At 42.3% G+C, this 13,964-nt stretch overlaps 1 protein-coding gene across 10 annotated transcripts in view; it reads right to left on the bottom strand.

Annotated features, from left to right (window-relative positions):
- dst (dystonin) overlaps positions 1–13,964 on the bottom strand; it is a 192,557-nt gene that overhangs the window by 123,226 nt on the left and 55,367 nt on the right. For 5 of the 10 annotated variants that reach the window (XM_031805208.1, XM_031805209.1, XM_031805202.1 and 2 more), the window contains 3 exons: positions 4,726–4,815; positions 3,071–3,169; positions 1,369–1,446 (listed from right to left, as the gene is read on the bottom strand). In XM_031805208.1, coding sequence (XP_031661068.1) covers positions 1,369–1,446; positions 3,071–3,169; positions 4,726–4,815 — 267 coding nt within the window. The remainder of the gene's footprint in view (positions 1–1,368; positions 1,447–3,070; positions 3,170–4,725; positions 4,816–13,964) is intronic. The other 5 variants (XM_031805212.1, XM_031805213.1, XM_031805210.1 and 2 more) reach the window with 1 other exon arrangement.

Raw genomic sequence — 13,964 nt, 5'->3', positions numbered from 1 at the left:
CTTGGCATGGATCCTTAATAAATACAAATAGCAACTGAAGCGCTGCCAATAAATCCTAGCTATTATTCTGTGGCCTTGAGTCAATACCTATACACCACAATGGGGCTCTATGGTGTGGTGGTTTATGTACTAGTACACAATGTGATGTCATGTTGTCATTCTAATAAACTAATGCAGTTTAATATTGTTCCCATACATTCATCATTCCCTACGCAAAGTGTTTGTATTGTAGATGATTGTCTGAAACTGCTACTGTGCTGGAATAGGCCATGATGTTTAAAACACTGCCTTTCATTGATATGCATGACAATCCCTGTCAGAAGCAGAAATAAACACAACTTTATTTAATTATGCACAGAATTATTCTTATTCAGTTGTTCAGCAATAGTCAAACTGGAAACAAAGACATCCCTTCCCACAGTTCATTGCAATGTTGATGGCACCTCTACCCTTATTATGATACATTCTAGCTGTACATCCACAGCAGGACAGAACAATGGCATGGTTGTCATTGTCAATTTTTGTTTATGAATATGTATGAGGTGTGACTGAGGATTGGTGTGTCATTAAAACAATGGCATAAGTGAACGATCTATGAATCCTTTGTCTCAGGTCTTGGGTTGCTCTCAATGACGTGATGTCTGGCAGGCCGTAGCACACTGTTCTCCATCCCGATCACTTCCTGACTGTGGTGGATGTGGGGGAGGGGCAAACAGAGATGTAATCACCATTGGGAGATGGTTTCCGTATGCTCTCTATTGTGAGTCATGATGAGGGAGGTATTGAATCCATTATGAGGTAATGAAGTTGGCTGTCCATGTCGTGTATGAGCAGTGTTACCGTTTTGATGTGGACATACAGTTCCAACAGGTTCTCACAGTCTCACTAGAGAATTAGATGTTTATCCACGTTTCTTCAAGTGTCACATTTTGAAGTTGATCCAAACGTCACATTTCAAAGTGTTTTTGACACCCTGGGTTGCTCCTTAACCTTGTATCGTTCCATTTCTTAAGTTTAGTCACTCATTCTGAATGGTTAAGGTAAGGGTTAAGGTTTGGGATAGAGATAAAACAGTGTCCCCTCCCACACTGGGTTTGAACATCATCAAGAGATTACGCCCAACCCCGTCCACAAGGCACTCGTCTCCTTGACTGTAATAGTGCTCACTGTTGCCCCTAGTGGCTGGTTGATAAGGCATTTTCCGACATCCTCAGGACATTGATAGACGTCCAATTTCGAAGTCAATCTTTATCTCCCTGGACATACAGTATGCTTTATTTGAATAGCTTTACATGATGAATTGGTAAACAGAAAATGATCTTACATATTTTAAGTTCTACCATTCCGGCACGTGTGATTGGTCCTTACCTGCCGCCTCTTTAAGAAGTCCAGGGCTATCTGTACATTCTGGAGTCTGTGGAACCGCATCCTCCCTTTCTCCCGAGGCTGTGGGCATAGAGGAGGAATGGGAAGAGCGGGTCATGTTAGTGACGTTGCCATGTGGTCTCTCCCTTTCCAAGGACCAGGGACTCACCACACCATTAGTAGTATGAGGACACAGGACATGCTGCTGCCAGGGTCTTACCCACTCATCTGCTGAGGGAAAGAGAGAAAAACCAAAAGGGAGGGAACCAACAAATCCGGATCCAGGGCGGTCATTGGCCAATTCCACAGTAACATAGTTACACTGAAACTCAGATTTTTAACTTTAAAATGTATGTCAAACAAAAACCAATGATTGCAAGGTTAAACAAACCATACAACTCTATGCACAAGAATGACTTTTACATTTTTTACAAAAACACATTTTATTGAAGAACAGTGCAGTCATTCTTTTACCAAACTTTGCATTTGCACTTTTCTTCAAGTTCTTCATTGCTTTTTGTTTGACATACATTTTAAAGTGAAAAATCGGAGTCTCAGCGTCACTGTTACCGTGGAATTGGCCTGCTACAAATCACTGCTATTACTACACACTGTATGTACTAGATAGAAAATAAATGTGTCTATGTCCTCCCAAACTGAACTGACAGAACACATCATCTGACATATTTCACCATTCACATCTACAGTACTAATGACAAAAGGCTAAACATGAAGCTATAAACCAGTGTGTCTGAGTGATAAACTCATTCCAATGAGGACCTTTCCCAAATCCAAAAAGCATCTAGGATGAATTTAGCTGTGAGGTAAAACACCTGAAAATGTGTCATTTTGTGAGCAGAGAGCCAAACTCCTGCGAAAGACACCCGTGGACAATGGGAGGTTACAGCTCAAGGTAATGAGATGGAAACTGTGTCACAAGCCAGGCAGTCCCCTTACAACCCGGGATTGAGCTGCAGCAAAGCCCTCTGGATTCAGTCATTACTCTCCTGGCTAGACAAGAGAAGAGACGGAGGAATCCCTTTCACCACAAAAGCCTTTCCCTCAACGGCTCACTCTCCTTTAACTCGGCACGTTCAGTCAAGTGGCTTGGTTTTTGGTATACACTAAATACAATAGAAAGCCACTATCTGATGAAACATGTCCAATGGTTCATAAATGTTGACGTTCAGTTTGATTGTATGGCTCAATGATGCACAAAGCTACTGAGGTTGGACTTAAAGACCCAGGCGGAGCTCTTATGAACCACATAATAATGTTACGCGTTTCAAATGTGACTGAGATGTGCCAGCGCTTGCAATCCTATCCAAGACTGAAGTGCATGGTGTTTCTCCTTTACTTTCCTATGGCATGTACAATCCCACAGTTTGTTGTTGTTGAGAAAAATTGAACATGAGCCTGGGCCTTTAGCTCATAAGGCGAGTGCATTGCCATCATGTAATCCATCTCAGCTTGTCAGCTAGCATTTCTAAAGCAATACAGTGGGCCTACGCCCTAGTCTACACAGCAGCATCGAGCACAGAGTTGCTTCTATCATACAATCTACAAGAAAAAAAATTGACCTAGCCAACTACGGTCCACTAAAGTGAAAAGCCTGTGGAGGGACTGTTGTTCCACTCTCATTAATGTCCACGGCACGCGCTGCATTAGTTGTGTTACAAGGGGGAGGATGGTGAACCACACCTACCCCCTTATCATCATCCTGTTCATGTCCATGCTGCTCAACCGCACATGCTTCTGCCGAACTCACCAACCGCAACGTCTTGAGGAAATCACGCTCCCTTGGCTTACCAGACCGAGTTAACGTGAGCGCAAGAAAGAAACACACAAGGGAGAGACAAATAGACATGGACACAAGTTGGACAAATAAAAAGGAGGACATAAAGTGAAACAATCCAATACAGAAGAAACAGAGGAGAGGAGGAAGAGGGTAGAGAGGAAACAGGACGTAAACAAAAGAGAGTACTACTACTTCGAGGAGAAAAATCAGCTTCACCTATTTTAGAGGGAACCTCATTTCTCCTCACATGAGTTACAGAGATGCTGCTGCACGTCATCAAACAACGATCAGAAACGATTGTGATTCATTTTCATGTTCTCTAATGCAGGCATCTACAACCCTGTTCCTGGAGAGTTCCAACCCTAATCTAAGCGCTCCTGATTCTAACAATTAGCCGGTTGATAGATAAGCTGAATCAGGTTAGTTGAAACTGAAAGTGTAGTTCTCCAGGAACAGGGTTGGAAAGGCAAGCTCTATTGTGATGACATTTTGAGTGATCCGAACTGAAGTGATCACGATTCCTTGTCTACGTCTCCCATCCATAATTTCTATCAGGCAGTGTTTTGTTTGGAACACAATGACATAAGAAACGTTGTTAAAACAAGCATCCCACTGGGCACAGACGTCAGTTCAATGTCTAGTTTTGAGTTATCAACTAACGTGAATTCAATGTCACCCTGTCATTGGATTTAGGCTAAAAGTTAGGTGGAAAAAAACCTACATTCCCTTACGTTGATGACTTGCAAATCCAATCAGTTTTCCACATTGATTCAACATCATCACATTGAATGTTTGGGTTGAAATGACGTGGAAACAACGTTGATTCAACCATTTTTTGACCAGTGGGATTGCAGTTGGTTTCCCCTTAGCCTTGAAGCATATATGGTGTTGGGGAATTTTCACATATCTGTTCGACAAAAACTGTAGGATATACTGTATATGTGGACTTTAGGTGTATGTAAAAACCAAATAAATTCCGGCCCTTGCCCAAGAGGTTCAGGATCCAGGACGTGATTTATAAACAATAAAGTTATATAGCATGTCTGGTAAAGTGAAAACATTCATAAAAATGTTTTGCGTGAAGAAAATTTAAGTTTTTGGGAATTCTCATAAATGCACCGTGATACTGCTCCAGTGTACAGACTAATATACGAAAACACCCATTACGTTAATCAGAATCACACAATGGAATGAATTGTGTTATCTTGGGGTTTAGTAGCAAGACAAACCATAGCCTATAATGTACATCTCTGTTCTAACTTTTCTTTCAAGAACTCAGATACAGTTCCCAAAATAAAACTGTCTAACACAATGAAAAATGGCACCCTATTCCCTATAAATCACATTTTATTGGTCACATACGCATATTTAGCAGATGTTATTGCGGGTGTAGCGAAATGCTTGTTTAGATTATTATTTATTTTTTATGTCTGTCGGCGCCATCCTGCATTTTTGCATGGGCTCTGGTCAAAAGTAGTTCCCTAGGGAATAGGGATCCATTTCACATACCCTCTGACTCATCATGTACACAGGCTACGTTACCATGACAACACAGTACTCACCAATGACTGGCCAGTCAGGACCTCCAGCAGTGAGATCAGGTTATGTCCATCTCGTAGGTCTTCATACAGGTCATTAACATGCTTCCGGACCTAAAGGCCAGAGGAAAGGAAAGTTACTAGAATAATATGATATATAACGTTTGGCAGATGCTTTTATCCAAAGGTACTCACAATCATGCAGGCATATATTTTAAGTACGGGTGGTGCCGGGAATCGAACCTACTATCCTGGTGTTTCAAGCGGCATCAAATCAAATCACATATTATTTGTCACAAGTGCCAAATACAACAGGTGTAGGCTTTACAGTGAAATGCTTACTTACGAGCCCTTTCCCAACAATGCAGAGTTAAAAAATAAGAAACAGATGCCTCCCGGGTGGCGCAGTGGTCTCGGGCACTGCATCGCAGCGTTAGCTGTGCCACCAGAGACTCTGGGTTTGCGCCCAGGCTCTGTCGCAGCCGGCCGTGACCGGGAGATCCGTGGGGCGACGCACAATTGGCCTAGCATCGTCCGGGTTGGCCGGTAGTGATATCATTGTCTCACTGCGCACCAGCAACGGTTGTGGCGGGCCGGCGCAGTGCGCGCTAACCAAGGTTGCCAGGTGCACGGTATTTCTTCCGACACATTCGTGTGGCTGGCTTCCGGGTTAGATGCGTGCTGTGTTAAGAACCATTGGTTGGGTTGTGTTTCGGAGGACGCATGGCTTTCGACCTTTGTCTCTCCCGAGCTCGTACAGGAGTTGTAGCGATGAGACAAGATAGTCATTACAAACAATTGGATACCACGAAAAGGGGGTACTTTTTTTTTTAAGAAAAAAAAAAAGAAATAAGAAACATTTGCACAAAATAGTAACACAATTAAATAAGACGAGGCTATATACAAGGAGTACCAGTACCGAGTCAATGTGCAGGGGTACGAGGTGTTGCGGTTATTGAGGTAATACAATATGTAGGTTGGGGTAAAAGTGACTAGACAATCAGGATAGATAATACACAGAGTAGCAGCAGGATATGTGAGTGTGAAAATGTGTGTGTGCACGTTGGAGTGTCAGTGTGCGTATGTGGGAACATGATGAGCGTGGATACCTATTGGGATATTTAAATCAGACCTGTGTCAATTTAGTTTTTTGAGACTATTCCATTGGTTCCATTGTAGCGTGTAAACTAAATCAAGTGCATTTCAGTCACTTCAAAGTATTTGACGTAATGTATTTGACCCAGGTCTGATTCGAATCTCAAAACATTTACAGTATATTGCCTGACTGAAACTACAATTAGGCTTCCTTAAACAACCTTATTTCCTGATCCTATTTTTACAGACTGTGATTTATCACCATATAATTAGTATATTTTACATGAGGCTGAAACAGGATACTTGTTATTTGGCCCAATTTTACTGCAAGGAATTCTAATTGGTCAACCACAGGCTAGGGTTGGGGGTCATAAATTACATCCTGTCACTTTGTTCTGGGGTGAGAATCACTGAGGACTTGAAGAATTAACATCTACTTCTCAGCGTCACATCAAGGATTTGTCCTCTTTGAATAAAGATATTTTTCTCCCCCTGATTTGCTTAGGAGTCTGTGTTATTGAAGAGTAACATCAACTGCTAACACAATGGCAAAGTAATCTTTGACAGACAAAGTACAGACGTTCAACCTTTGAATGTGCTCTGGATTAAAGTTAGGGTAAAACCATGATACTACTATCCTTCCTGCATACAGAGCAGCTGCCCCTCCCTCTTCCCATTCAATCTGAGCCTCTTATATACTTCCACTCTGTCAAAATCAAAGAAAAGCCACACCTCTCCATGTGCTTATTTTAACACGTGCTGACCTTTTGAGATATCCATAACCTGTTTTAGAAAACCTGACTAACAGGGGCTTGTCTGTCTTTCTTCACAAAAGGCTTGTAACGGCAATGGTAGCACCGTGCTGAGTTGATGATATAGTTACACGAAAAGGAGAAGACCAGACAAAGACAAGAAGCCAAAAAGCTCCACTGACTGTGACTGACATGCTGCAAAGAGGCTGGGAATCAGGGTTATATGGTCTTAACATTTCTCTCTAAGACACAACAGCAAAGGCTTTATCAAAATAATTCCAATCAGGTTCCCCTTCAGACACTAGAGCCTCTGAATAACAGAGGGAGCACATGGCTATGCCACATATCCATGGCCCTCAAGGCACTTCATCCTGCCCCATACTCAACAACTCCTAGGCTTTCCATACTACTCCTAGGCTTTCTCCTCCCAGTAGGCCAATCTCCCTTTCTTCCTGTCCTGGATACCACCAGGCCTGTGAAATCCCCCGGCTGCCCAGTGACCAGCTTTTACGGAGACCAGGTGCCAGACCCCTCTCATCTCCACCACATAACCCCAGCTAACAGGCACAGTTATATTGTTTGTATATCATTGTACTTAACTTTGGAACACAATGTTGTCATTTTAAATGACAGCATGTTCCAATTCCTGCCAATATCCAGCAACTTCACACAGCCACTGAAGAAGAGTGGAATTGTTATTTTATTTTAATGATTATTATTTATTTATTTGTCATTTTATTTAACTAGGCAAGTCAGTTAAGAACAAATAATTTTTTACAATGACAGCCAACCCCGGCCAAACCCTAACCCGGGCGACGCTGGGCCAATTGTGCGCCACCAATCACGGCCGGTTGTGATACAGCCTGGAATCTAAACAGGAGCTGTAGTGACGCCTCTAGCACTAAGATGTAGTGCCTTAGACCACTTCGCCACAGGTCACAATCAACAGCCTGATCAAGTCTATGCGAAGAAGATGTGTCGCGCTGAACGAAGCAAATGGCGGTCCCACCAGATACGGACTTGTTTTGTGATCCACGCCCCTACCTGTGACCAAAATATGCATATCTATATTCACAGCAGTGTAGGCTTCTTAGGGGAATTTAATAAAAATGAAAATAGTGAAACATTAAAAAAGTTGTCCTTTTTAGATAAAACTATACTAAATATATTCACGCCATCAAATAATTGATTAAAACGCACTGTTTTGCAATGAAGGTCTACAGTAGCCTCAACAGCACTCTGTAGTGTAGCACTATAGTGTACTCGGAGGACAGTTAGTTTCTGTCCTCCTCTGGGTACATTGACTTCAATACAAAACAACTTCTGGGTCAACTTCTGGAGGACATCCTCCAGACTATCAGAGCTCTTGCAGCATGAACTGATGTTGTCCACCCAATCAAAAGATCAGAAAGCACTGAAAGCATAAGCTACTGCTATCTAGCACTGCAATGCATAAAGTGTGGTGAGCAGTTGACTAAGACAATAGTTGAACAGTGATGAACAAATTAATGTATTTTACGAAATTAAGGAGAAGAGAGAGAGAGAGTGAGAGAGGCAGAGAGAGAGAGAGAGAGAGAAAGAGAGAGAGAGAAAGAGAGAGAGAGAGAAAGAGAGAGGAGAAAATTACAGCTACAGCTGAAGTTCAGGTAAGGAAACCATTGATTGTATTTTTATTTACTATAATTTAGTTAGTAAATGCAGCTAGCTAGATTAGCCTACTCAAACACCAGGCTCAAACAGAGAGGGATGCTATGTTAGCTAGCTGGCAATGGCTATTCAACACGGGAACTCTTCCAAGTCAAGGTAAGCTTTTGGTTTTATTCATTTATTGCCACTGGGGCCCACCGGTGTAACTGCTAAACTGCTTTCTGACTGTACACTGTACTGTATGATTTAGCGGGTTTACTAACTCATTCGTTCTAGTATCTATGTTGACTATGACGTTAGCTAATATGGTGACAATAATGTAGGCTGGCTGTGTGTAGCAGTTAGTGGTTATGATATGAAGGTTTGGCTTGGAAAGGTTTTTTCACCTGGTCACAGAAAAAGTGAGAGGAGGAGAGCACGCAGATAGGTTCTATAAGGAATTAAATATACAACGAGCAAAGTGATCATGCTGTTTGTATCTGGCTGCTGTGAAAGTGAACTGTGTTTGCGTGTTATCAGGGGCGTATTCATTCCGCCAATCCTGTGGAAAAACGATTCTTAAACAGAAACAAAAGGAACGAAAAGGGGATAAACATACCTGAATCTGTCCAATAGAAATTCACATTTGCAACTGTTGGACTAATGATTACACCGCATATTAGCTAGATCCAGGCAAGAGTGTGCAAGGCGTTATTGAATGTGCCACTGTCTGTCACCTTGGTTACTCAAAATTCTCTCGAGCTGTGGACCTATGTTGTAAACTTTCATTCATAGGCTAGGTTGTAGCAACCTCATGATGGGTACATGGAACATTTGAGTAACATGTAGTAGCCTAAACCTATCGATATTACATTGAGCTGGGTGAATGGAATAAGAATGTCATCCTATATGCTGTAATAGAAATAAGGCCATGCACTTAAAAAAAAAGATCATCCTCCCTCATCTTAAACGGCACTGACCGCCACTGATTCCCAGTCATGTGAAATGCATAGATTAGGGCCTAATGCATTTATTTAAATTTACTGATTTCCTTATATGAACGGTAACTCAGTAAAATCTTTCAAGTTGTTGCATGTTGTGTTTATTTCTTTGTTCAGTGTAGGGCTGTCCCCAACCCCAAACAATATTGTCCGACCGAGAGTAGTCTTGTTCTTTTGACCAATCGATTGTTCTAAATGTTTACATTTATTTTTCCATATATAGAAATACACATGCTATGTGTTTGAATAAAATCCACTACATACTGTATGTACTGAGCTTGTCTGATGCCTTAAGTACACTGATTGATTAAATAATTAAGAGACACAATTGACGTAAGAAGGAGCCCAATGGTGACACTGACAGCGAGTGCCTGTGTGACTGGCGTACGTTGTCTCGCTCTCTGCCCTAATGCAGCGAAAAGGCACCACAGCACAGCAAGTATTTATTGCGCTGTCTGTGCTGAAGCTGTAACATCATTACAGCCGTTTAGTTTCTAACTTGTTTCTGTCTGAAAAGTTCTGTTACCAAAACATTCCCTATTCCCTGAACCCTTGCTCTCTTTACGTGAAACATGTGAGCATCGTATGCATGTGACCAATAGAGCCTGACCTATAGCTTATCGTAATCACATCAATAAATTGGTATTAACAAACTCTGAACATGGCAACAAGTGACAGAAAATGGATGTGGAGGACCTTAAAAATAAACTTGAAACGGACAAATGTTTACTGGTTGCTCAGGAGGTAAAGGGGAAGTCAGATCTGTGGAAGACTTAGTGGTGGAAACTACAGGAGATCCAGAAAAAGAAGGGTATATGAGCAAGCATTGCATGAGTATTATGTGTGCCAAAAAGTTGCTGTTAGATTACAATATTATTATTTTTTCTGACCATTTGTAACAGTGTAAACAACACTAAATAAATAAGTGTACCGGAGAGTCTGTTCTAACGGAAAAAAAATAATAACATATAAAGCCTTTATTACAGCCCAGCGACGGTTAAAAACAGCCGAATCTGTGAATTTGCTTTATCTGACATTTTGCCGTTGCATGAGGCTTGGTGCTCACAGAATCAGCAGGCTATTAATTAAACAAACACTCAAACAGACAACAGAAGCAAGATCTGTCTTATTTCTGTAGATATGTATGGATGATTTATAAAGCCAGGGCTTGGTGCTCACAGAATCTGCAGGCTATTAATTAAACAAACACTCAAACAGACAACAGAAGCAAGATCTGTCTTATTTCTGTAGATATGTATGGATGATTTATAAAGCCAGGCACATTTAACTGAAAGGCTATTGATTATAGGACCTAATTAAGTTGGGCTTTCCTCTCTCCTCAATTATCTTAGACAATTAGGCTAAGGCAAGGGCTGTTTCCTCGTCTCAGCTGCTGCTGCCTCCACCATATTGTTCTCTATCCCAATATGCTGCATAACTTTGCTATTATGCACATAGCAACATATGGAAAGGCACCAATTATACGGTGCACTTTGTTAGCTTCGGGGGTTTACAACACTTTTGCCTTCGACCAAATCATGCAGTCTAAATCAATTGAATATGTGACGAAAACAGGATTATAACTTGCTCCCTAAGCACATTACACAATAAACAGGCATGGATTTTCATGCATAATAACAAATTGCCTTGAAATATTTCATGCTTGCTCATATGGGAAAGTGGGAAATGTATTGTGAAGACAGACAGTGCATGCAGACACTTGTTGCTCTGCCTCCATGACTAGGTGTTCCCTAATTCCACAGCAAATGAACCAGAGTAATTTAGATTCCTGCTGAGTAAACAAAAACGACTCAGTACATGTACCCTGCACCATGAGATGGGTGGAAGACATGTAGGCAGGACAAACTCTGACAAGCTAGCAACAACCATCTCCGATTGGCATCTCGACTCTAGATCTGTCATCAGTAGTGGCAATAAATTGGCTGAGGATAAACGCCGGTCTTTAATGGATTATTCCCTGCATCGGGTAATTACACAGTATATTTCATCTTCATGGAAACTGACAGGGCTAAAACATGAAACAGCCTGTCGTTCTATTATCATTACCATCATACCATCACTCCTGTGTGTTGTAGAAACAGTAACCATTTCAACACAGAATGGCTGAAAGGTGATGACAGAGAAGTGGATGGACAATACGATAATTAGGCAGTGAGGTATGTGAGAAATCATCTACCTACGGGACCGGATTCAAACACAACAAGAGTCCTACTGCCATGGGAAAAGCAAAACAGATTCATCTACATGCCTAGACTGAACCTAGCTAACACTGTACATGTGATGAATTGGATGAAAGGAAGAATCCATTTAAAAACTATATGTTGGTATTGGACTTGCAAGAAGCAAAGTGTCATTTGCCACATCATCATGATGTCCATCATCTTCATGAAAATCCAATGTCTTGAAAACTTGACTGCTGACATGCAAAACATTTTTGGACAATATTAACAGTGGACTAATGAAACAAAATACCAACATGTCGTTTTTGAGTGGATTTTTCCTTTAAGACTGGTGCAGGCCACAATATTACAGCAAAGTTGTAACGTTGTCTCTCATATTACATTAAATCTCTTATTAGATTATTGATATGGCAGGCCAAATAAAGACTCCCCAATCAAATAAAAGGAAAGATGAATCAAAATCACTCTTAGAAAAAATTGTTCCAAAAGGGTTCTTCAGCTGTCCCCCATAGGACAGTGGTAACAAACGTTTTATAGTCCCGTACTACTTCAAACATTCAACCTCCAGCTGCCTACCCCCTCTAGCACCAGGGTCAGCGCACTCTCAAATGTTGTTTTTTGCCATCATTGTAAGCGTGCCACACACACACTATACAAATCAAATCAAACTAGATTTGTCACATACACCGAATACAAGTGTAGACTTTACTGTGAAATGCTTACTTACAAGCCCTTAACCAACAGTGCAGTTCAAGAATAAGAAAATATTTACCAAGTAGACTAAAATAAAAGGTAATAATGAAAAGTAACACAATAAGAAAACAATAACGAGGCTAAATACAGGGGCCACCGGTACCAAGTCAGTGTACAGGGGTACAGGCTAGTTGAGGTAATCTGTACATGTAGATGGGGGCAAAGTGACTATGCATAGGTAACAAACAAACAGCGAGTAGCAGCAGTGTAACAAAAGGAGGGGGGGGGTGGGGGTCAATGTAAATTGTCTGGTAACGATTTTATGAATTGTTCAGCAGTCTTATGGCTTGGGGGTAGAAGCTGTTGAGGGGAATTTTGGACCTAGACTTGGCGCTCCGAGAAAACAGTCTATAACTTGGTTGACAGGAGTCTCTGACAATTTTATGGGCTTTTCTCTAACAACGTCTATTACATAGGTCCTGGATGGCAGGAAGCTTGGCCCCAGTGATGTACTGGGCCATTCACACTACCCTGGCGGTGATGCAACCGGTCAGGGTGCTCTCGATGGTGCAGCAGTAGAACCTTTTGAGGATCTGGGGACCCATGACAAATATTTTCAGTCTCCTGAGGGGGAAAAGGTTTTGTCGTGCCTTCTTTATGACTGTCTTGGTATGTTTGGACCATGATAGTTTGTTGGTGATGTGGACACCAAGGAACTTGAAACTCTACACCCACTCCACTACAGCCCCGTCAATGTTAATCGGGGCCTGTTCAGCCTGCATTTTCCTGTAGTCCGATCAGCTCCTTAGTCTTGCTCACATTGAGGGAGAGGTTATTGTCCTGGCACCACACTGCCAGTTCTCTGACCTCCTCCCTATAGGCCGTCTCATCGCTGTCAGTGATCAGGCTTACCACTGTTGTGTTGTCAGCAAACTTAATGATGGTGTTGGAGTTGTGTTTGGCCACGCAGTCATGGGTGAACAGGGAATACAGGAGGAGACTAAGTACAGACCCCTGAGGGGCCACACTGTTAAGGATCAGTGTGGCAGACGTGTTGTTGCCTACTCTTACCACCTGGGGGTGGCCCATCAGGAAGTCCAGGATCCAGTTGCAGAGGGAGGTGTTTAGTCCCAGAGTCCTTAGCTTAGTGATGAGCTTCGTGGGCACTATGGTGTTGAACGCTGAGCTGTAGTCAATGAACAGCATTCTCACATAGGTGTTCCTTTTGTCCAGGTGAGAAAGGGCAGTGTGGAGTGCGATTGAGATTGCGTCATCTGTGGATCTGTTGGGGCGGTATGCGAATTCGAGTGGGTCTAGGATGCTGTTGATGTGAGCCATGACCAGCCTTTCAAAGCACTTCATGGCTACCAACGTGAGTGCCATGGGGCGGTAATCATTGAGGCAGGTTACCTTCACTTCCTTGGGCACAGGGCCTATGGTGGTCTGCTTGAAATATGTAGGTATTAGACTTGGTCAGGAGGAAGTTGAAAATGTCAGTGAAGACACTTGACAGTTGGTCCACGCATGCATTGAGTACACGTCCTGATAATCCGTCTGGCCCAGCGGCTTTGTGAATGTTGGCCTGTTTAAAGGTTTTGTTCACATCGGCTACCGAGAGCGTTATCATACAGTCATCCAGAACAGCTGGTGCTCTCGTGCATGCTTCAGTGTTGCTTGCCTCGAAGCGAACAGAAAAGGCATTTAGCTCGTCTGTTATGCTCGCGTCACTGGGCAGCTTGGGTCTGGGTTTCCCATTGTAGTCCGTAATAGTTCTCAAGCCCTGCCACATCCGATGAGTGCCAGAGCCAGTGTAGTAGGATTCAATCTTAATCCTGTATTGACGCTTTGCTTGTTTGATGGTTCGTCTGAGGGCATAGCGGGATTTCTTATAAGTG

Source organism: Oncorhynchus kisutch, linkage group LG25, assembly GCF_002021735.2.
Source record: "Oncorhynchus kisutch isolate 150728-3 linkage group LG25, Okis_V2, whole genome shotgun sequence".
NCBI lineage: Eukaryota > Metazoa > Chordata > Actinopteri > Salmoniformes > Salmonidae > Oncorhynchus > Oncorhynchus kisutch.
Note: the sequence above shows the minus strand (reverse complement) of the source record. Positions and strands in the feature narration are given on the sequence as shown.